Source organism: Emys orbicularis, chromosome 2 (genome assembly GCF_028017835.1).
Source record: "Emys orbicularis isolate rEmyOrb1 chromosome 2, rEmyOrb1.hap1, whole genome shotgun sequence".
Classification (NCBI taxonomy): domain Eukaryota; kingdom Metazoa; phylum Chordata; order Testudines; family Emydidae; genus Emys; species Emys orbicularis.
The window spans coordinates 202,834,645-202,859,632 of NC_088684.1; the positions used below are offsets into that span (position 1 = coordinate 202,834,645).

Here is a 24,988-nt window from a genome sequence, read left to right on the forward strand (position 1 = left end):
TCACAGCGGGACGCACTGTGCATCAGGGAGGCTTTGAAAGCCAGGTTCCTGACTGAACAGGGTCTCCAGTGACTTTTTACTTTGTGGACACAGATGCTGAACCTGCCCCCGTTTCTTTACCCAGTTACTGTTGACTATCCTTCCAAGTTACATACCCCCTTCCCCACCTTCCCAACAAATAAAATCTGTTCTGTTCTGTTAATGAACAAGGTTCCCTTTTCTACTGTTTTCGCGGGAATGTTTTAAACCGGGGACGCAGACTGTGGTGGGGGGCGGGCTTACTGTTTTGATGCAAATGATGCTTCTAAAGTCCGGGAATGACAGGCTCCGCAGTGCTGCATTGGTTGTTTCAACGCAGCCTGCCAGCAGTCCTGGGCGGGACTGGATGTATGTGTCGGCCAAGTGACTTTCTGGCAGGGGGTGGAGGGTAACAGATCCCCTGCTGCGTGGCTCTGTGATCCAGGATAAGGACCGCGGCATAGGATCTCTAACTGCCCTCCCCCGACACAAAGTCACAGATCAACCCCCTCGCACCCCAGAACAAGAAAACCGCCTCCCAGACTGACCAGGGTAACTGGTGACTGTGCTGTGTATGTGTCCTGATGCTGGACCTGCCCCCGCCTCTGTAGCCTGCTACAGGTGACTGTCCTGTCCAAGTAACAAACCCCTTCCCCCCCTTCAGACAGAATCCCCTCCAAAAGACACTCTCGGAAACAGTACTTAACAGAAACAGATGTTTTATTACGAACCGCACATGAAAAGGGGGGGGGAAGGAAACTTGGACATGGGCTAGTGTGAGATGGGTAGGAAAGGACTTTTCAAAGTTTGGAACGAGAGCCTTCCATTGCTGCAGCAGTGTGCAGTGGCCGACTGACAGTTTTAACGGCCCTTGCCGCCCCTCCTTCTTTGTACTTTTGGTGAGGGGGGTGTGGGACTTGGTGGCGGGGGAGGGCGGTTAGAGATAGACAGCAGCAGTGCTCTGTCCTCCTGCCTCCGGTCTTGCAGAACATCCACTAGGCGCCGGAGCGTCTCCGTTTGCTCCCTCATTAGTCCAAGCAGGGTTTGAGTAGCCTGCTGGTCCTCCTGGTGCCACCTCTCCTCCCGTTCCATGACTGCTCTGTGCATTTGTGACAAGTTCTCCCTCCACTGTGTCGTCTGGGCTGCCTGCTCTCGTGAGCACTCCATAAGTTCATAAAACATGTCTTCACGAGTTTTTCTCTTCCTTCTTCTAATCTGCGCTAGCCTCTGGGAGTGTGATGGCAGGCTGGGTTGGGAGACAGTCGCAGATGTGTCTGTGGGAATGGGAAAAAGGGAGTAAATTCCTGAGCCAGATAAATGAAGTTGCTAACAAAGAGCATAGTCTTTCTCTGTGAACAACACCATGCACTGCACCTTTCACATGCGCACTCAGGACAAGGTCGAATTTTCGGCCCTCGCCTTATGTGTCTGGGGTCCTGCAGTTGCGATCAGAGAAGCGTTGCAGGACACCTCTACTTCTGCTGCGGGCAAACATGGTAAGCCGTAGACTTGTGGCAGCTTAAACATGTAATAGTAGCACTGGGCTCCTTTCGCACTGAATGCAAGGCCACTCTCTGCTGGCAGCAATCAGGGAAGCATGAGCTCTGCCCCTGTCCCACCACCTCGCGGCTGTCCCCGGGAAAGATCCCTGTATGCTGCCCCTCTGCCGCCTCCACCGCGTGGCTGTAAAGCAGTCCAAATACTAACATTCCCCTCCCTAATTTAAAGCAGGGCGTCATGTGTGACATAACCCTCATGAGGATCTCGGAGACCGAGAGGGGAAGGATGCTGCGTGAATGCATGCAGAGGCCTGGGCCATATGCCGCCATGCTGTGCCGCGCACTGATCCCCGACTACCTCATGGACTCATGGCGTGGGAACGTGTGCTACCACGGGGGACCAAACAAGATTGCCCTGCCGTTGAACCTCGTGCGCATGCTGGAGCGGTACCTCCAGGAGAGCTATGCGGAGCTATCCCAGGAGGACTGTCTGTCCATTCCCGGGCACATTGACCGCCTTTTCCTTTAAGTTGAGCATAACGGACTACAGAGTGGAGGGGCCGTGTTGTGGACTAATCATGAATATCCGGACAGTACTTGATTTTCTATACATAGTTAGTAGTAAAAAGTTTACTAAGCCAAATAAATCATGAACAACAAATTACTGATATAGTTATTATTCCTGTTTTGTTATAAATAAAAGTTTCTATGTTTAACTGAGTGACTGAAAAGCCCATTCTTAACAATATAAATATTCCACTTATGTTAAAATGAAATGTTTAGATGTTTAAAGCACTCACTGCTTGATCCTTCCCCTGATTCGGTGTCCGGGGTAAGGGCTGTGGACGGTTGGTAGGGGATCTCGGTAAGGGTGATGAAGAGCTCCTGGCTGTCGTTGAAATCAGCGGTGCAAGCGCTGTCGACTGCCTCGTCCTCCTCATCTCCTTCCTCATCTTCCCCGTCACCTAACATTTCCGAGGAGGAACCGGTCGTGGACAATATCCCATCCTCGGAGTCCACGGTCACTGGTGGGGTAGTGGTGGCGGCCGCACCTAGGATGGAATGCAGTGCCTCGTAGAAACGTGATGTGTGGGGCTGGGATCCGGAGCGTCGGTTTGCCTCTTTGGTTTTTTGGTAGCCTTGTCTCAGCTCCTTGATTTTCACGCGGCACTGCGTTGCATCCCGGCTGTATCCTCTCTCTGCCATGGCTTTAGAGATCTTCTCATAGATCTTTGCATTCCTTCTTTTGGAGCGCAGCTCTGAAAGCACGGACTCATCGCCCCAGACAGCGATGAGATCCAAGACCTCCCGATCAGTCCATGCTGGGGCCCTCTTTCTATTAGATTGCACGGCCAACTCTGCTGGAGAGCTCTGCATCGTTGCTAGTGCTGCTGAGCTCTCCACGCTGTCCAAACAGAAAATGAGATTCAAACTGGCCAGACAGGAAAAGGAATTCAAATTTTCCCGGGGCTTTTCCTGTGTGGCTGGTCAGAGCATCCGAGCTCGAAGTGCTGTCCAGAGCGTCAACAGAGTGGTGCACTGTGGGATAGCTCCCGGAGCTATTACCGTCGATTTCCATCCACACCTAGCCTAATTCGATATTGCCATTTCGAATTTAGCGCTACTCCTCTCGTTTTCGAGGATTACAGAAGTCGAATTTAAAAGAGCTCTATTTCGAACTAAGTAGCTTCCTGGTGTGGACGGGTGCAGGGTTAATTCGATGTAACGGCGCTAAATTCGATATAAGCTCCTAGTGTAGACCAGGCCTAAGGGAGGATATGATAGAGCAGTGGTTCTCAACTGTGGGTCCGTGGCCCCCTGGGGGTCTGTGAGCCTCAGCTGGGAGCAGAGCGGGGTTGAAGCTGGCAGCGACCCCCCCGCCCCCAAGCCATGTGCCCCCTCCCTCCCCCAAGCTTGTTCCAATTTTGCTTACAGTCTTGGAACTTCAAATTCCACCCATCCTGCAAGAAAACTGGACTTTTGTTTTGTTTATATATATATTTTTAAAGTACTCTATCGTGTAATGTAATTCTCTCAGCAGGGTGGGGAACCCTCTTCAGGATGAGAGGAATTGTAACATACAGCCCTGGAGTCTGTGTGTATTAAAGCTGTGGTGGGCAGAACTGACAATAGAACAGGAAATTTACCTCATGGGTCTCATTTAATATGAAAAATGTTCTGTATGTATGTTGGAAGTGTGGAGGAACTCTTGCTTTCAGAAAAGAACTAATAGGTTTACTCAATACAAGAGATGGTTCAGTCCACTGTAATCCAAGTATTTTATAGTCATTGCAGCTATGAATGTTCAGCATCTTTGGAAGATGAGGTCCACTTAAAGAGAAAGTGTGTGTGTTTGTGTGTGTGTATGTATATATATGTGTGTATATGTATATAATAAAATTAGACGTATTCAGCCTCAGATGTACCTGCAGTGCAGGAGAGAGAGAATTAACATCACTTTGCTTAACCTACCTCTGTATAGTTATAACAACATTTTAAGGCCCAGATTCATCAAAGCACTAAAGCATGTGCTACAACCCTATTTACTGTAATGGGACTTGAGCAGAGGCTTTAATTAAGCACATGCTTAAATACATTATTGAATAATGAGGGACTTGAGTATGTGGTTAAAATGAGCCTGTGCTTAAGTGCTTGGCTGAATTGGGGTCTAAGACTTCACCCTCTTGTTCGTGAACCAGGAGCAGTATAAACAGTACAGATGTTTATCACAGGGTGCTTTCTGCACATTTTTCTTTTGTGTTTTTATAATTCCAGTATTCCTTTTTTCTTCTAGGCAGAATGGGGAATAGCCGTAGTGCACTGAAGATGATAATGGAAGAATTGTATGATGTAGATAAAGCTATTGAATTTGCCAAGGAACAAGATGATGGAGAACTATGGGAAGACCTCATTTTATATTCTATCGACAAACCACGTAAGCAGAATAAGCTCCAGGCAGCTTTGTATGTATGTTTGGTGAAATGCAGTAAGCTTAGGGGAGGGGGAGTTGAATTATCCCTGTGCATGGCAAAAAGAATATGTTCTGATTCTTTTTGGAGCCATGCCAGGTTACCTAGTGCAAGAGGTTGTATTGCAATGTAATCATTTTTAATATTGGCATGCTGAGGAAAAAATCCTCTATTATTGCGGTATCTGGAGGTGAGAAAGGGCAAGTATTTAAGCATCTGATGTCATCCTACAACTTTTAGTAAGTGTATTGTTACCTACAGAAATTCATGAAATATTATATTTCTTTTAAGTTGGTTTGAAGTGAGGGTATATTTTTATACCTCCTGAAAAGTTGATCTTCAGGCTACATTGACAGAAAGTTTGAGCTATTGTATAAGTTTTCATATAGTGTATGTGTCACTTTGCAAATTTCTAAAAATAAAGATCAGCCTAGATCTTTCTGCTCTTTCACCAGATGAAATGTGTTGAATTCTTTACTTTGGTGAAAACAAAAGATCTTTTAATATTATTTTGTGGGTTTTTTTTTCCCATTTGCCCTGGCCTGAGCATCTGCTCTGGGTTTACAGCTCAGCTAGGTTGCTGACAGAATGTCAACACAATAACATTTTTTATTAGAGAGCGGATTCAGGAAAGAATATATCATTGGGAATTTAAATCACTTGGGGAATCTTTAAAGCTACCTACAATATATGATTGTGTCCTCTTTTGGAATTTCTAAAGCCAAGGCTATAAAACTATCTTGATTAGGCACCCCTTTTCCCAGGCACTGAATGTCTCATGAGATTACTGTTGGGATGCAGAGCTTTTCACCACTTGGCCACTAATTCAGACCAGTACCAGGTAACCAAAAATCATTACCATTTCTTAACCTACAAGAGATGAGTTTCGTGTTCTCAAGTCCAATACTTGATGGGCAGAAAGCCATCATCAAGCATGTTACTAATTACTGAGGAGAGAAAGGTTTTCAAGATGAAATGTTCAGGAGTTAAACACCTGAGTGTGGAGAAAAAGGCCCCACATCACCTTGGGAATTCTACCATCCCCCTTTGCCTGTGTACACAGCCACTCAAGTGGACCTGCAAAATTCCTGGGCAGAGGGAAGATGCTAGATCTTGAATTGCTCTCCTTCCCAGAGCTCCATCTGAGTAGCTGATTGGCCAAAAAGTAAAGGGGGTGGAGCAAAAGGCCCTCCTCAGCACTGCATGAAACAGCATTTCACGCCTGTGGGAAAAGTCTACTTGAGGTTCAGAGAAGTGCTTGAAAAATATTTAATTCTTTATCCCATGCTTCCAAAGTAAACATGCATTGAAATTAACCTTCTGGTTCAATGTGTTCAGGTGCCCAAAACATTCAGCTATGGGCACACTATAATTTCAAATTTGCGTGTTATTTTTGTTGTCTTTTGAAGATTTGGCCAATTAAATACTCTGGGTTTCCTTTTCAGAGACTCAAAGACTTTTGTGTTAATCAGCCAATCACAGTATGTCCTCTTTCCTGACTCAAGAGAGATGTATGCAAGAAATATATGAATGTGACTTAACATTGCCTTTTAAGGAAAGAGCTGTCATAAAATCAGCAGAAGGCTATTGGCTGTTATCACAGCACTCTAGTATTGGGCGTTTTAATGGGGCTTCATCTTACAACTTTTTTACATCTTTTTTTATACAGCTTTTATTACTGGCTTGTTAAACAACATTGGTACCCACGTTGACCCCATTCTTCTGATTCACCGCATTAAGGAAGGCATGGAGATTCCTAATCTGAGAGATTCACTGGTGAAAATTCTCCAGGATTACAATTTGCAGGTAAATGCAGCTCACGTGCTCTCTTTATCTCTACTTCTGTGGTATTCCGCCGCAAAGGAACTGAAAAACCACTTTGTCACTGAACAGCCGGATATGGCCACAGACTAAATCAGACAATCATGACTTCTTATATTGAGATGCTTGGGTTGTGGCACTGCATTATTTTGACTCCGGCTATGTCTACACTATGAGGTAGGGGTGTGATTCTCCTGCTCATGTACACATACTCACGCTAGCTCTCATTGAGCTAGCGTGAGTATAAATAGCAGCGTAGCCACAGTCGCACTGGTAGCAGGAACAGAGGCATGCCTAGTAGAAACCCACTGGTTCAAAGTGGATTTCTATGTACTCTGCACGGCTCAGCCATACCTCCACTGCCATTACCCCTGCTACTCCTTGGCTCCCTGTGGCCGCAGTTTGCTGTTCCCAGCCAATCGGAGCTGCGGGAAGTGGCGCCACTTCCTGCAGCTCCCATTGGCTGGGAACAGCAAACCATGGGCACTGAGAGCTGAGGGGCTCCGTGCCTGTGAACGCTCCAGGTAAACAAAACGTCCCAACCCGCCAGCGACTTACCCTGACAGGCTGGGAGCCAAAGTTTTCCCACCCCTGAAATATAGGGTCGGCTTATGAAAGGGTCATACAGTTTTTGCTATTTTTACCTATCCATTTTGGGGGGGTTGGCTTATAAACGTTCCTCCCAGATTTTCCCACCCTTCTTACCACTGGTTAGCTCCACCCATGGGAGTGATGTGTGCATGGTTATAAACAAGTCACAGGTGGCCTGTGTACTTTAAGGACAGTGATGGTGTACCTATCCTGAGCAGCCCTACATGATGTGTACTGAAAAGGTCAGTGGCCACTCACACTGTTGGTATCGTGGATGAAGATGAACTAGTGATAACTTATAGTGGGATTTATTTATTTAGTTAGTCCTAGCTTTAGAGGTTTAAATGACACTCTCCTACCTCATGATCACCACCACCAGCAGTGTTCAATCCTGTATTACCCATCTTTATACCTTTTTATGTAATAAACGCACAGTCAGTTAGATATGTTAAGACTTGTATTTATCTGCTAGTTAGTACTTTAGAGAGACAAGGTAAGTGAGATAATATCTTTTATTGGACCAGCTTCTGTTGGTGAGAGAGACAAGCTTTCAAGCTTACACAGAGCTGCTCTTCAGGTTCTTCCAGAAGTATTAAATTGAATAAAATGTAGGCTAAAGCCACAACTTGAAAGTTCTTGTATTTTATATCTAACTCTTTAAATCTAACTCTTCACTGAGATGAATATTAAATCATAAATCAAGTAGGCCACTGACAACTGCATTTTAATTTATATAGCCATAAAATTGTGCATTCTATTAAGTGGGTCCACTCATGCATCAAAAGTGACAGGCCTACGAGCAGTGGTTTATCTAACAGCGAATAAATTGCTATTCTGCCGCCAGCATTTGAAATATAATTAAATCACAATCAGAACTCTGGCAGGCATACCAAATTGCACCAGGTTACATTGAAATTCTGATAATAAAGCAATAATTTACTATTTGTAATTCCTGGTTTGTTTTCAGCTGTTTTAAAACATTCAGTCCTTTTTGGAAAATAGATAGCAAAAACAATCTTTAGTTTTAAAGACTGTATGTAGAATAATTTTGATAGCATGTCTTTAATAACTAATTTACACTTGTATCATAGAGGATTTCCCTGCTAATCAACCCACAGTCATTTATTATATTGCACCAACCCTTAAATTCTGTTAGAATACCAATGTCAAGTATTTTTCTTTTGAATAAAGTATTTTATTGTGGTTAAAATCTTGTGTACACTGTAAATTCCCAGACCTACACTTGGTTTACCTGGAGAGCATGTAAGTACACCTCTACCTCGATATAACACTGTCCTCGGGAGCCAAAAATTCTTACCGCATTATAGGTGAAACCGCGTTATAGCGAACTTGCTTTGATCTGCCGGAGTGCGCAGCCCTGCCCCCCCCCCGGAGCACTGCTTTACCGCGTTATATCAGAATTTGTGTTATATCGGGTCGCGTTATATCGGGGTAGAGGTGTATTCTAAAAGTACAAGAACATTTTTGTTATTAAAAATCCTCTGTTTAAAACTCAGGACATTCAAGTTTAAGGTTACTCTTTGAAGAACTTCAAACATTTGAAACTATGGACCTGCACAGCTGATGAGTCCAAATAACCTTAGTTCTGCACCTGTAGCAAAGTCTCTTGACCCAAAATTCTCAAACTTCGGTCTGTTTCTTCCCTACTAGAAATGATGGTGGAAGTTACAAGTGCCTAAATATAATTTAGGTGCATAACTTTAAACGCTCATATCTGGAAATTTTGACATAAGTTTTGTGGACCTATCTTTAGAATGAACAGTGTTCTGATGTAGAAAAGACCAATAAAAATATTCTTCTTATTCAGTCACTTGTTGCACAGTTTAAGCATCTCTCTTTTTCCACATTGATAAAATAGGAGTCTCTTCAGCTTCAGGATGTAGTAATGTGGAATTTAGTTTACATTAATCACGGAAGTTAGCAAATGTTGCATATGCATCATTGTGATAAATTTAAGATGGTAATTTTAATTCATATTCCCTTTTTTTTTTTGCTACAAGTATCAGAAGGATAGTGCAGAAGACATCCCTTACTCTAAGATCTTTTTTTGTTTATATCAAATATATAACCAATTTTTTATTTAGTATTTTTAATAACTCTGACTACTCAAGTACTATGACCTTTTTTTCTTATGTCTATTGACTGAACCTAAGTTCTGTATCATGATTGGTTGAATACTGATTAAAAATCCATCTGGAAAATTTATGTTGGATGTTTTCTGTTTATTTCCATCCACCTCATTCTTATTTTGTCCTAAATACAATATAAATAAGGTGCTGGTTCTCAGAGTGACCACTAGAGGGCATATCACAACTTGTACAGCCTACCTGTGTCTATTGATAACAGTATCTACATGGTGTGTGTTTTGTTGTGACAGTTCTTCTTTCTTCCTTGATTTCATTCAGAAATTTAAACTCATTTAGGCCCCAATTCAGGAAATAATTTAAGCATGTGCTTATTGATTTTCATGGCATTTAATCACGCCCTTCAATTTAAGCACATAAGTGCTTTCCTGAACAGGGATGGACTTGAGGATATCTTTATGTATTTTGCTGAATCAGACCTTTATCAATTAAATGGAAGTCTGTGTGGCTGGTAATCAAATTATCTGATAGTATCTGCCCTAAGGCAGTGTAATGTGACCGAAACAGAGGATGAAATTTTCATTACTTTCAAAGGGCTTGGTTCATGAGGTTATTTATTAAATAAAGTGAAAGGTACTGTATCAGTTTCACATTTTTCTCCTTGTTTCATTCTCCTGATTTTTTTTTTCCTTTTTAATAATCTCATCCTTTTCTAGAAAAGAAGTTAGAGTTCCTGGGGTTTTTGCTATAGAGGAACAATCATTTTTTGTCTTCTAAGAGAATTTGATCCTGCTGCATTTATGGTTTCTTTGTAAATTTTCCCCCTATTTCACTGTTAATGAATGTAGCTCAATCTTGTCTAATGGGACCTACCTATATGCCCTTTTCATCCTAATAATGGCACATGATTCTTTAAAAACATTAATTTTTTCCATTGCTTCTCTTTTCTGTACATACCGTAGTTATTGAATTATCCTGTTTGTCTTTAAACTCCCTGAATCTATGTCAGTGGAATTTTGAGCTCTGACATAGAACCTCTTTGCACTGTGATTTTTTTCTTGCCTATTTTATTGAATTATTAGCAGAATAAGGTCTGACAGTGAGTCTTCTACAGGTTTTCCATAGCCATAAATGTGTCTACCGGTGCATCTATTCTAAAGCTTCTCTTTCTCAACACTTATATACTGCCTACATTTTTAGGTACCAAATAGTTTGATTTTTTTCTTCTGATTTAATTTGTTTTACTCACTTCTATTACATAAGCAAACACTCCTTGAAAGTCCTGTTTTCAATAATTGCTTCTGGCAAGGAGAATGGACTTACATATAGTGGTTTAGACCTCCTAAGGCTTTGTCATTCACACACCTGAAATATAAGTGATGAATCCTTAGGTGGTAGCTTGAAGACTTATAACATTTTAAATAGGGGAACGCTCCTATTCTGCAAAATTGTTTCATCCAGCTGTTCTGTCAAAAAATCCTCCAGACATTTTTTAAAAGTTTAAGACACTGCTCTATGGTTTAAGTGGAATTTGTCTTTCACTGTGGTCCTTTTTGGAGGAAGAGGGGGGAGAAACCCATAGGGTCAGAATCAGATGTCTCCTGAGAAATAAAGCAGGTATTAAAAAGTTAGAGGTTACTATTTTAAACTTTTTATACAGTGTAGAACTGAATTCAGTTCATTGTGCTTTGAGGTTGTATGATTTAATAGTTTGAAGTAGTTAGTACTGGAGAATATGATTGTCACCCACTGGCATGCCCAATTTAAAATGTTTAGAGATTTGTCTGTGAATTTATAAAATGTATTTCAGATGTATAATTTGCTAATTTTTGGGAGGTCCTACATAATTCATTTGCACCTGAGTGTGTGCGATTTCAGTTTTTGGAAACTGTTCACTTAGCTGTAATTCACTCTGCTATGATATATTCTTTCAATTAGTTATACAGCTGAGTGTTCCACGTTAGTTTATTCACTCTTTCTTAGAGTACAGATAATCAGAAGAAATGGTGCAATCATTCTCTTCTTACAGCACATTTTGTTTGTAGGATTGTCAAACTAAAAACTGTGACTGAGAGTGCTGTTTGAAAACTGGTTTTATGGAAATTACTTATTTCAAACCATCCAGAAAAATGGGAACTTGCGACTTATTCAGGGTTGTTAAATTTGCATAAACATGCTTCATGTTGTGGAAATTCAAATGTCCTTTTCCTTGGTTCTGCATCATTAGGGACTGTATAATAATACTGTACATAATTCGGCACCATTGATTCCAGGCTTGCATTTTACAATATTGCTGAACAATAATGTCCATCTAATGAAATGCATTAGAGAAATGCAGAAGGACAGAGACTTTCACTAACAAGAAGTGAAAGCTAAAGCTTTGATTAATTTTCTTGGCACCCAAAGCTTCTGTATAAATAACTTGTCAGTGTGAAATACATTTGAACAAAAATAAACTTTGAAGGATCTTAGTTGTCAGTTTGGAAATGTTTATTACATGTAATGTGTTCCCAAGTGTCTTTTCTTGGAGGATGTAGAAGGAATCATAGTAACATGATTGGCTCCCTTTTTCTCTTTCCATTTTTAGGTGGGTTTTGTTTGTTTGTGTAAGTAGAGATACAAATTGGCTGGGGTGAGGGAATTAAACTGGCAAGGAAGTTGCCCCTGGGAGGAGAAAGACAAGGATCTTGAGAAAGGAGTAACGAACGTGGGTGTAGGATGGAGGATATAAGTGATTGGGAGTGGTGGGGCACTGTAGGAAAATGCCTGCCCATCCTCCTTTTTGTGGGGGTGAGAAGTGAGGTGTAGGAGAAGCAAGGGAGCTAGGGGGAAGGGTACAGCTCTTATGGTAGTGTATTTTAAAAGAATTCTGCTCTCTATGGGAAGACAACAAAATCTTACTTGGTGATTAAAAAGGTGCCCCATGATGCAGCTTCTAGTAGTTTTCTGGGGGCATGAAGACATCTTGGGATGATCTTGGGGCCATGAGAAGGTTTGACTTCTGCTGTCATTTATAAAAGGCAGAGGACTGAGAGAGCCAGCAGTAGATAATGTGCAGCTCTCCATTTGGTGTGGGTGATTGCTCCTGGTTGAGAAGTGTTGGCTGTCTAAGTCAGAGCATGCCTGGAGCTTCCAGATTTGAAATGGGGCCATCAGTATTTTCAATAGGATTTATTATCCCTTCTCAGCAAACTCTTCTTTCTTATGGAAGTAAGGAGCCTTTATCTTGGTAACATACTAACTTGAGTCTTCAAATTTAGAGCAGAAGTGCAAATTCTTCCACTGATTGTCCATATGGAGCACATGCACCCCAATCATACAAGATTGGTTTCTTTTGGCCAGTAGTGTCCGCTGGGGCTGTGCCTGCACCTTAGATATCCTTGTGCCCTCCCCATCCCCAGCAAGCGCCTAAAGGGCCAAGCAGGCCCAACTATCCTTCTTACCACCTGTGGAAATGAGACTGAACTCGTGCAGTGTCCACCTTTTCTCTGCACACTGTGTGCCAGTGTGTGTTAATTAGAACCACAATTACTGACCTACAAAGCTAAATAGAAGAGGTTCTCTATTTCAGCATCTCAATACCAGCTTTTGGACTATTTGCTAGCCCTGAAACAAATCTGGGCTTTCCAGCAGCTCCGTAAGGGTCCATTTAGTAGCAATATCTGCATATCACCCTCCAGGGCCATACTATTTTTTCCCACGCTGCAGGTCTAGATTCCCTAAGGACATCATTCATGTTTTTCCTTCCGCGTGGGAGTCCCTTCCCTCTTCGGGAACCTCAGTATAGTACTAGCAAGGCGATGGGTCCTCCTTTTGAGCCTTTAGCAACCTGTTCCTTATACTACCTGTCTATGAAGGCTGTTGTTAATAACTATTACATCAGCTTGACGGGTAGGGAAGATAACCAGTACTCCTTATACAGTTTCATAAGGACAGGGTCGCTCTCAGACCTCACCTCAAGTTTCTGCCCAAGGTTGTGTCAGAATTCCATATAAACCAATCCATTCAACTCCCATTTTGTTTCCTAAGCCTCATTCCACCCCAGGGGAAGCTAAACTTCACACACTCGATGTAGTAAGGGCATTGTTGTCGTACATCAACAGGACAAAATCATTCAGGAATACACCCAGGTTGTTGATGGCCTTGCTCAGCCCTCTATGCCCTTGGAGGAGGGTGGGGAGCAAGGACATGCAGGGTGCAGTCATGGCTCCAGCTGACACCTCTGACCAAATGAAACTGATCTTGTGCTCATGGGAAGTGTGCGCATCAAGAAGGGAATCCATGTGGACAAACATGCTGAAGAAAATTTTCCTTAATGATGAGTTGTCCCCTTGCTAATACCTTCAATCGTTCATCTTGGGTGGCTCGCTTAACCTGTCTTGCTAGCTAGAAGAGCTGAATTAATAAATTATAAGACCAGAAGGGACCAATGTGATGCTAGAATCCTAGAAACGTAGGGCTGGAAGTGACCTTAACCAGTCATGTAGTCTAGCGCCCTCCCCCCAGCCTCGCCCACCACTGCACTTAGGCAGGACCAAGTATACCTAGATCATCTCTGACAGGTGTTTGTCTAACCTGTTCTTAAAAACCCCCAACCTCCCTCTGAAAGTCTATTCTAGTACGTAACTCTGCTTATAGTTAGCAAGTTTTTCCTAATATCTAACCCAAATCTCCCTTGTTGCAGATTAAGCCCATATTGTTGTTCTACCTTCAGTGGACACGAAGAGCAATTGATCACCATCCTCTTTATAACAACCTTATGCATATTTGAAAACTGTTGTTAAGTTCCCCTCAGTTTTCTTTTCCCAAGACTAAACATGGCCATTTTTTTTAACCTTTCCTCATAGGTCAGCTTTTCTAAACCTTCTATCCTTTTGTTATCTCTCTTCTGGAATCTGATTTGTCCATATTTTTCCTAAAGCATTCCAATTTGTCCACAGTACTCCAGCTGAGGCCTCACGAGTGCCGAGTAGAGCAGGACAACTACCTCACGGTCTTACATATGAAACTCTTGTGACTGCACCCCAGAATGAAATTAGCCTTTTTTGTAACTGCATCACATTGTTGACTTGTATTTTTCATCCTCTATAACCCTCAGATCCTTTTCAGCAGTACTCCCACCAAGCCAGTTATTCCCCATTTTGTAGGTGAGCAATTCATTTTTTTCCCCTTTCTAACTGTAGTACTTTGCACTTGTCTGTCTTGAATTTCATCTTGTTGATTTCAGACCAATTCTCCAATTTATCAAGGTTGTTTTGAATTCTAATCCTCTTACAAAATGTTGGCAACCCTTCCCAGCTTGGAGTCATCAACAGATTTTATAAACATGTGCTCCACTCCGTAATCCAAGTCATTAATGAAAATATTGAATAGTACTCGACCCAGGACAGCCCCTGCAGGATGCCACTAGATTCATCACCTGAGCTAGACAGTGAACCATTGATTACTACTCTCAGTATGGTCTTTCAAGGAGTTTTGCACCTACTTTATAGTAATCTCATCTAGACCACATTTCTGTAGTTTGCTTATGAGAATGTATAGGAGACTGTCAGAAGCCTTATTAAAACCAAGATGTATTACCTCTACTGCTCCCCCCATCCATTATGCCAGTAACCTTTTCAGAGAAGGAAATTAGGTTGATTTGGCATGATTTGTTCTTGACAAAGCCATGTTTGCTATTACTTATAACGCTGTTATCCTCTAGGTGCTTACAAATTGGTTGTTTAATAATTTGTTCCAATATCTTTCCAGCTATTGAACTTAGGCTGACTGGTACATTTTAAAGATAAGTACTATATTTGCTCTTCTTCAGTCCTCTGGCACCTTACCCATCCCTCTTGAGGCCTCAGAAGATAATTGCTAATGGTTCCAAGATTGTTTCAGCTAGTTTCTTAAGTACCTTAGGGTGAATTTCATCAGGTTTCACTGACTTGAATACATCTAATTTATGTAAATATTCTTTAACCTGTTCTTTCTCTCTTTTGCCTAATGTTCCTTTCCCCTTGTTAATATTAATTGTGTTAAGTATCTAGTCACAATTTACATCTTTAGAGAAGACTGAAACAGAGTAGGCATTAAATACCTCAACCTTCGTGATATCATCTATTAATAGTTCTCCGTCCATACTAAGTAGACGACCTACATTTGTATTGGTCTTTCTCTTGCTCCTGATGTATTTATACAACCTCTTAGTACATTTTATGTCCCTTGGTAGGTCTAGGCTTTAGCCTTTCTGATTTTGTTCTTGCATGTTTGTGCTATCTTTCATATTCATCCTTAGAAATTTGTCCATATTTACACTTTTTGTAGAATTCCCTTTTTGACGTTCAGGTCATTAAAGAGTTCCTGATTCAGCCATAGTGGCCTATTAGTATTCTACATCTTTTTCCTTCATGTTGGGATAGTTTGCTGTAGCACCTTTGAGAAATTGCCAGCTCTCCTGATCTCCTTTTTCCCTTAGATGTTCTTCCATTGGAACCTTACCATAGGCAAGTTCATCCATTGTATTGAATTGAGTGGGTATTTAAAATTTTTGACCCCCTCCCTTCCTTTCTAATTAAGTTTGTCTTTTGAAATTTTATAACTTTGCTTGTGGTTTGGTTATAGTTACAAATTTTGCTTGCTTAGATATTTTTGGGGAGAAAGTAATTGAACCTTTCTTTGGCCTTGTCTACACTTACCTGGGGTTCGACGCGCAGCATCGATGCATCAGCGGTCGATTTAGCAGGTCTAGCGAAGACCCGCTAAATCAACCGCAGATTGCTCTCCCGTTGACTCCTGTACTCTACCTGAATGAGAAGCGCAAGGGAAGTCAATAGGAGAGCGTCTCCAATCAACATTGCCTAGTGTGGACCTTGCGGTAAGTAGATCTAGGTACGTCGACTTCAGCTACATTATTCACATAGCTGAAGTTACGTAACTTAGATCGATCTCCCCTCGTAGTGTAGACAAGGCCTTAGTTTCACAGGGAATCCCAAGGTTTAGAATTTGCGAAGCACTGATACAGGGAATGCTTCAAGTACTGAGGTGGCATTTCTTATTAGTCAAATGAGAAGTTTTTAAGGTTGGCCTCATCATGTATGACAAGATCTGAGTACAGTTTTCTCCATTTGCATGTATAGTAATTGACTTAATCTTATCTGGTTGTGTACTTTTACGATAGATTTTGCTACGTGAGGGATGCAAGAAGATACTTGTTGCAGACTCACTGTCACTATTGAAGAAAATGCACCGAACTCAAATGAAAGGCGTCCGCGTGGATGGTGGGTACAAACAAAATACAGAAGTCTTCAAAACTGTTGAGCAGTATTCTTTGCTTTTAGACTATGGGTGCCCAACCAAGGACAATATTGGAAGCTTGCCAAGGGCCTGGGCCTCATACCTAATTTACAGAAAATGGAGTGTGATGCTGCTAGCCCTCATCTTTAATGAGGAATTGCTAGCTTCTGGAAACTACAGGTCCCTGTGTCCGTACTTTATCTTGATCCAAGTAGTCTCTGCTCTGATCAAGCTAAAAAGTATTGCCTTCTGGGACCTGTTGGCTACGCAAATATTCTGTTAATCAGAATATGTAACCTAAACAAGACATTACAATACATCTTTTAAAGATACCTGAAACTATTTCAAAAGCACCTATGATAAAAAAAAAAAAATCAGCCATTGTGTAACTCCAAGGAAATGCAATGATAATTCCAACATGAGAAAGCCGGACATTTGTAAAGTCAGAGGATCAGAGCTTCTGACACAGCATACTGTACATGAAAAAAACAGCCATATATTTTTTTAACCTCTTTCAAAGCTCTTCCTGTGAGTTTACAGCTCTGATCTGACTGTCAATCTAGGTGTTTAAATGGCACATTCTCCACAGAATTTGAGCACCTTACTACATATTTTCATGCTGACAATAAGGCTGCTTCTATTTCATACTTAAATTTTTAATAGACTGCATAGAGCATTATAAATAAATAATTCCTCAAAATGCAGCATTGGATGCTGGAATTTCTATAGTAAAGACAGGGCCATATCTGCTTGAGGCATGATAATAACATAATGTTCTTTGTCATTAATTTTTAAATATTTGTTTTCTTACAGAGGAGAATATCTGTGAATCGTGTCTTTCCCCTATACTTCCTTCAGGTAGGACGCTTGGTGGGAAAGAGACCCTGTGAGAGAGAATCCTTTTTTAGGAAATATAAATCAAAAATTATTGTTGTTCGTGGAATAAACCTGTTACAATCTGAGCATTTGAAAACACATTGCTTCATTCAGTGCTAAGATATTTGCATTTACAGTAACTCCACATTTAAAGTTGTCCTGGTTAACATTGTTTTGTTGTTACGTTGCTGATAAATTAGGGAACATGCTCGTTTAAAGTTGCGCAATACTCCCTTATAATGTTGTTTGGCAGCCGCCTGCTTTGTCCACTGCTTGCAGAAAGAGCAGCCCGTTGGAGCTAGCTGGTTGGGGCTTGGAACCAGGGTGGACTGGCAGCCCCCCATCAGCTCCCCGCTCCCCTAAGTTCCCTGTGCAGCAGCCGCCCAGCAGGCTATCAATTGTTGGCAGTTCAGCTGTCCCTCCCCCCACTGCCATGTGCTGCTCCTGCCCTCTGCCTTGGAGCTGCTCCCGGGAGCCTCCTGCTTGCTGTGCCCGGGGGATGGGGGGAAAGAGGGGTGCTAATGTCAGGGTGTCCCCCTCCCCCCCCCCCCGCTTACCCCATCTCCTTAGAGCGGAGGGGGACACGACAGGGCTCAGGACGGAGGAAGCTTGCTGGCGGCAGCAGCTGCTGTCTCAACTTGCTGATCTACTTAAAAAGGCAGTGTACTTAGAGTGGGGTCAGCGTACTTAAAGGGGCAATGCGTATCTCTCTCTCTCACACACAGGGTGTGTGTCTCTGTCTGCCATGCTGTCTCCCCTCCCTCCATTTGTGCTGCCTTGTAGAGTGTGAGGCTACATTAACAACAATGTGTTAACCCTTGAGGGCTCAGCTAGTGCTAGTTCATCATTTAGCAGTAAGGCATTCCCTGGGAAATATCCCACCCTTTTCCACCCTCTGACTTCCACCTCAACCAAACTTCACAATCATCATTGCTGTGTACAGTAGTATTAAATTGTTTGTTTAAAACTTATACTGTGTGTGTGTGTGTGTATATGTATATATATATATATGTATGTATATATATATATATATTTTATATATATATACACACACACATATACACACCTCTACCCCGATATAACACGAATTCGGAAGTAAAGCAGTGCTCCGGGGGGGCAGGGCTGCGCGCTCTGGCGGATCAAAGCAAGTTCGATATAACGCGGTTTCACCTTTAACACGGTAAGATTGTTTGGCTCCCGAGGACAGCGTTATGTAGAGGTAGGGGTGTGTGTGTGTGTGTGTATGTATATGTGTGTGTGTGTATATATATATATATATATAGAGAGAGAGAGAGAGAGAGAGAGAGAGAGAGTCTTTTGTCTGGTGAAAAAAATTTCCCTGGAACCTAACCCCCCCCCCCCATTTATATTAATTCTTACCGGGAAATTGGATTCGCTTAACATCATTTCGCTTAAAGTCACATTTTTCAGGAACATAACTGCAACATTAAGCGAGGAGTTACTGTATCTTATAACAGACTGCAGTTTTAAAACATTTTCTGAGATTAGCCCTGAAAATAGAAATTCAGCAAAGCATTATTTATAAAGATATATATTTTGGGAGGGTGCTATATCACAAAAAATATTTATAGTTTTTTTCACTTGTTCCTCAGCATGAGAAGGTTATAGCTTGATTCAATAGAATAGGTTGGCCTGGGCCCTCCAAATGACAATACTTATGGCTAAGTATTTGAATAAGATTACTTTCTTTTTAGTGAAAAAGCCAGCTACTGAACAATGGCACAGAGCATTCAAGGAAGCACTTTCATTTCAGTTTTGTTTTTTCTTCATCATTTGCCAAATTGATGTGGACATGACGTAGAAGAGAAAGTAGAACTGAAATGGTTTTGTCAGACCATGGGCTAGATTTACAATGTAGTTCTGCTGTGTTCACCTCCACCAACATCAAGCCTAGCACAGGCCTCTGGTAGTAGAAAATCTGGAAGGGGAGGATGTTCCAGCGATGGTTGGCCACCTATTTTTAATGCATTAAAAACTGCATATTAATGATGCGTGAAGTGATTCCTGTGTGTGTAACTTTAGCGCTCTCGTGGCCAAGATGGAGTCTGCTCTGCAGGCAGCTCTGGCCAAGAGAAGGCGCGCGCAGAAATGCAGCAGGAGAAATCCCTTCCACCCCAGGGGCACCTGTTCCAAACCCCCAAAGTGGAGATATCCTATCTCCTAGAACTGGAAGGGACCTTGAAAGGTCATCGAGTCCAGCCCCCTGCTTTCACTAGCAGGACCAAGTACTGATTTTGCCCCAGATCCCTAAGTGGCCCCCTCAAGGATTGAACTCACAACGCTGGGTTTAGCAGGCCAGTGCTCAAACCACTGAGCTATACAATGGATATAACAAAGGGAAAGAGGGATGAGAGGAGAAAAACAACAAGGGGAAATATAGGGGAGCGGTAAAACAGGGTTGCATCCAAACCAAGGCCCCACAGGCCCAGTGGTAGCACAGTCTGGAAGGTCAGACACTGAGCAATGTGTCTGTACACAGTGTTCAGGAGTCCTGAGCAAAGTTCCAGTCCAGTGGTGACTCTTGGGTGCTCCTGGTCATCTTCGGCGCCAGTGAACTTTCCCCAGCAAACCCCTCCGGTGCCCTCTTCTGCTGCTCTCTGCAAAGCCACACAGAGCGACCACCTCCCCACTTAACTAGCTACAGCCTCCCTCCTTGTTCCCAGTGCAGAGTCCCAAGCCCCAGTACTCACAGCCCCATGCAGCTCTGGGCAGCCGTGATACTGGGTCCAGATCCAGCCTGTCCTTCTCGGGCGATTCCTCCCGAGTACAGTCTCCTCCTGGCTCCTGTCCCGGGGTGTCCCCGATCGGCCCTGTCCTTCCCAGGCTTCAGGCAGGTTCTCTGCTGCTCCCTTTGGGAGGGCCTGCAGGCTGCTCTCCCTCTCAGCTCCAGCGCCACCCCCTGGAGTTTCCCTCCTTTTTTCTTACTCTCCCTTTCCCACCTAGGAAAAAGATTTAAAGGGGCCATGCTCTCTAAACCCCAAAGGGGTTACATGTGTATTTATGGACAATCTATGTACTATAAGAGTTATTCAGAGGCTTATAACTTGGGCGAATTTTCATGGGGACATCAAAAGGCACATCCCTGACTGCAGAGCAGCCCTTTGCCAAATTTAAAGTCCTTGCTCCAAATCACGGAGATGCTAGAGCTTCTCAACAAACAGTTGTAGAATTTTTTTTAACATGGGCAAAACAATCTATTTTCCCTAACCTTGTTCTCAGAAGTGGTTGAACTGTTTTAGCTGACATTCCCTCCTTCCCCCCACCAAAAAAAATCAGCCTTAGGCAGACATGCTGTATAGAAAATTTCAGCCCAAATGGATTAAGTTTAGCAAAGTTATAAGCACTAGAAAATGGTCTTTCATGATGGAAAGTGTTGGGCAGTATTAACTGTTGGCGCTACCTGAACCATCTATAATAATCTGTAAAATTTTTGGAATACGTTAAGCTGAAGGACGCTACCTAAATGTAAGACGTTACTATTATTCTGCATAAATAATGGAATATGTCAATATCTTTTGCATAGGTAAGGTAAATTATTATAACCATCAGCTCCCTTGTTTCACTATCTCATTGTAATGTATTTATTTTCTTCCCCCCCAGATGCATCCAAATCCTTCAGTGTGACAGTGTTCCATTGCAGGCATATGTTTCACAAAGAGTGCCTCCCTGTACCTAGCACAGTAAGCAACCAACTTAATCTCGGTGGATATGAGAGATCACCTTCATCAAGGACAAAAGGACAAATGGTTTGCTTTTGCCATCCACAGAGAAGGGCACATGTTTGTCGGGGATTATAAAATGATTATTACAATTATTCCTGACTGTATCTCAGTATGTGTCTAGGAGAAGGGTAGTTAACCCAACTGCAACCAAAATACATATAATTTAAATGAAAACTGCTGCTCTCAGACAAGAAAAATATTTTGATTTTTCTCACATCTGAATATGAAATGCATTTCAGAGACTTAGTGAATGAGCTGTTTGATTGTTTTTTTAAACTTTTCCATAGCAGCTCTCTAAGATGTGTTTTAATTTAATTAACTTCCATAATAAAACAATTTCTTAAGAAACTTACATTCACTGATTTGATCTGGAGAGGAAAACATCTTCATGTTTTAGTGAATAAATATTTAAATAACTTTGTTTATATTCACTTTTTTTGCTGAGAATTTTTGCTTTATCTGTTGAATTAAATTGTTTTGGCTGTAGAGTGAAAACACAATAAATAACTTTATATATATAAAAATTGGACAGGGATTTAGAAATAAAAGCATCAGAAAGTTAATAAAACAGGAAAAACAAGTGAAATTTAAGATATTTTTTACTTGTCTGTTTTGTTGTAAAGTAAAGTCATTGTCTAAAGAACTACTCCCTCTAGCAAATGTAACAAACTAAACAAGGCATCTCTGGATTCGCACATCAAAAATTATATATTTAAATATTTATCACAGAGATCTTTATTTTACTAGTGTGTTCCCATGATAATAAAGCCTCTTAAATATTTCTCTTAAAAGCAATTATTTGTTGGCAATTTGTTGTTGGACCAGACAATATTTACTAGCAATAATTACCGTACTATGAATTGGATTATCTGAAGAATAGTCAAATTTTGGCTCAAAGACCAGGATGCCAAAAGCCAATCTGAAATTTTGTTCCTGGACAAAGAAGGCTAGATAACATTTATGGGGATTTGTTTTAAAAAGTTGACTTTTATTGTAATTGGTACTGTAGGAGTCTTAATATTCTTGTGTTTAGCTGTTGGTCCTCAGCGTTTCTGCTGAGCAGTTGCTGTTTGGTGCCGTGCCGGTTATAGTTATAGGAAGCCTGCTTGATGCATATAGGCGTAGTGGGGCATATTGGAGGAAGAATGATGCAAAAGTAAGGAACGTATGAGGGTAAAAGCAGGAGTTAAAAAAATGTTTGATTTGGGTAACAAAACATAGAGACTCTGGCCCAGATCCTCAGCTAGTGCAAATCAGCCTAGCTCCCTTGAAATCAATGAAGCTATGCCAATCCACACCATCTGGGGATGTGGCTCAGAAATCCACTCACAGCCAGATCCACTAGCACAGATCTTCCAAAGAGTGAGGACAGTGTGCCAAGTAATTTGTGCTGTCTTTGTTCCACATAGCTATTCACATAAGTATTTAATCCTCATAAGGGCAGAACTTGGCTTCAGTATATGTTTGTTATATACATACACATCGTTCTGAAGGGTGTCTTTTAGAGCACCTGCAACGGCGAGGAGGAATATACTGCTTCTTGGCTCCAAGCATAATTATTTCATGCATAATACATTCTGTTATACTGCCTTCCTATGTGTATGTGCGAACGTGCACAGGAGGTATGCGCTCGCTAGAAAGCTGTAGAATTCATGGAGTGACTTACATTTACCTTCCCAAATTCTGAGGTAAATTTTCATATGACAATTGTTTTGTTGCAGAATACAGAGTACTATCTAACATACCTTTCTTTTAAATTTCCAGATGTCCCCATTGCAGTTCTGCAACATCTGCAGTGCTAAGCACAGAGGACCAGGCAGTGCGATCTTGGAGATGAAAAAATAGCATTCTCCATATACTCTCACACATGTCTGAGAACCATTTTGTGGCACTAAGCAGTGCCATTGATGATGATGCTGTTAAGAGATTGTATATAATTCTGAGTGTGATTTAAAACAAATTTCTAAAAAGTATCAGTTTACTGAAATTTCCTTCTATATCTCCAGAAAGAAAAGTGGCAAAAACAATATATATTCACCTGCTATATCTTTGTTACACAATGCAGATTTCACCAGTCATATCCTTATTCTTCACTAAGTAATGAAAATATAAACCTAAATGGAAACAATTGGAGATTATCCTTGGCACATTGTATTACAGAATACGTGTACCACAGTTTGAAACCAAATCCGAAACAACAGTTAGATATTTGTATGCAAGGTCAGTATGTGTAGTTCTCATTGATTTCAGTGGGACTGCTCAAATACTTAGTTAGGAAGTTAGTACCTTCCTGAATTGATACCTAAATAAATAAGTTATTAATAAGTTCCAGTGACTGTACATTTTCACCCATCTTGTTAGAAACTGGTTATTTTATGTCATTTGCAGACATAACCTCCATGGTGCTTTCATTTGTATAGATATTTACTATGTTAAGCAAATGCTTCTTTTTTTTTTTTTTAACTGGAAAGTTTTTAAATGTTACCAGTGAGTGTCTTTAGTCTGTTGCTTAATAACTATAACTATAGTATCTCTCTTGAGTTGCTCAAATATAGAAAAACATCTGGGCTTTACAAGAAAATATCTCCAAGAGCTTCATAAACCAAAAGAGAGAAGGTCAAATAACTATAGTTTATGATGCCAACAAAAATGCAGTGATTTTTTTCTTGTTTCCCTGATGCTCTGTTTTTATTATTGACATACAGCATATAGATCCAAGGGGGATCAGTCTTCAAAAGATGAAAAAATTATACAGACACGACCTCTTCAGAGTTATTGCCACTTTTCTAGTATACTTAAAATGTAAAATATGTGTTCAGTATATATGAGCTCTTCAGCTGATCACTCTTGTCTATACTCTTTCACCTTCATAAGTGACAGTCAGCTCCTCAGCTGATGTAAATTGGCATCACTCCACTGACATCAATGGAGCAATGCTAATTTACATCATCTGAGGATGTGGCCCAGAGTATTTAACAAATCAATGCTTCATTCTTTGTTGTCCCATTTATGCTTTACAAGTACGTTATAAATGGGCTTTGTTACCTCTGGTGATAGTAATGCTGTATATCACTTAATATTGGAAATAAAATTGTAAGTGTTGCATTAAAACTAGTATATCTTCAAAGAAGCCAAAGGTGTAAGCAATGAAATTGATCCTATGGAATTGATCACACTATGATGAGGTGTCACCCCGAGTCCTGTGATCTGGGTGGTGATTTTCACCCAAAGCGATTGCCATCTAATTGTTTTGCAGTATGTTTTGAAATAGAGGTTTCGAACATGTTCTCAAGCAAACTGTATAGATCTTTTAAATCTAGGTCCATTTCCTTTGTTCCGTATATTATGCAACATGGTGTCATTTAGATCAGAATTTTATCATAATTTAAAGCAAGGAAGTTGTTTATTTACTGCAACTTGGTCTTAAATTCCATAAGGCTTAGTAGTGTTCAGTGACTTAAATTGCTAGCCTGCTACCACTTGAGACCATGTGTGCGTTATAGACTTGCACATACTGTACATTTTGCAAGTAATTTTAAATCCATGCATAGATCTCCAGTCAGAATGTTCTCTAAGCCCAAAGCTTCTTTCACTTTCATTTCATTCAGGGACCACCCTTTTCATGTTGCAGAACTATAAATGTGCTAATTTTGATTCAGTAAGAAATGCCCTGTAGTGGGTGATGCCCACTGAGTCCCCACCAGACCACAATTTGGGTTGCTTCCTTTCTCTGACACAAGAGTCCTTCCCCTGTTATGGGTGTATAAGATCTCTCCAAAAAGAAGTTCCTTTCCCCTTCTCTAAGGGCAGGGAGGAACAAAGTAAAGAAAGGGGGTGGGGGGGAAAGGTGCTTAGCCTCTTGGCCAGTATCTCTGTCACTCGTCTTGGTCCTGGGTTGTCTGTAGGCTTTTTATTGTCCTAATCAGGGTTAGAGTCCTTCCTTAAACAACACCTTTCTCTCCCCCCCCCCCCCCTTTTTTTTTTTTTGGCTAACATTTGGTCTGTACCTGATACAGGCAGACTCGGGCGGCTGGGGCAGAAACTGTCTCCCTCTTCCTTGATCTCTCTCCCTGTAATCACCTGTCTCT

General features: G+C 41.4%; 1 protein-coding gene across 1 annotated transcript in view; it reads left to right on the forward strand.

The window, feature by feature from the left end:
• VPS41 (VPS41 subunit of HOPS complex) overlaps window positions 1-23,990 on the forward strand; it is a 159,435-nt gene extending 135,445 nt beyond the window's left edge. Inside the window, exons 24-29 of the mRNA XM_065398728.1 lie at window positions 4,312-4,452; window positions 6,156-6,292; window positions 16,166-16,265; window positions 17,095-17,139; window positions 20,779-20,858; window positions 22,665-23,990. Of these exons, the coding sequence (XP_065254800.1) occupies window positions 4,312-4,452; window positions 6,156-6,292; window positions 16,166-16,265; window positions 17,095-17,139; window positions 20,779-20,858; window positions 22,665-22,745 (584 nt within the window). The 3' untranslated portion in view covers window positions 22,746-23,990. The remainder of the gene's footprint in view (window positions 1-4,311; window positions 4,453-6,155; window positions 6,293-16,165; window positions 16,266-17,094; window positions 17,140-20,778; window positions 20,859-22,664) is intronic.
• Window positions 23,991-24,988: the final 998 nt, after the last annotated feature.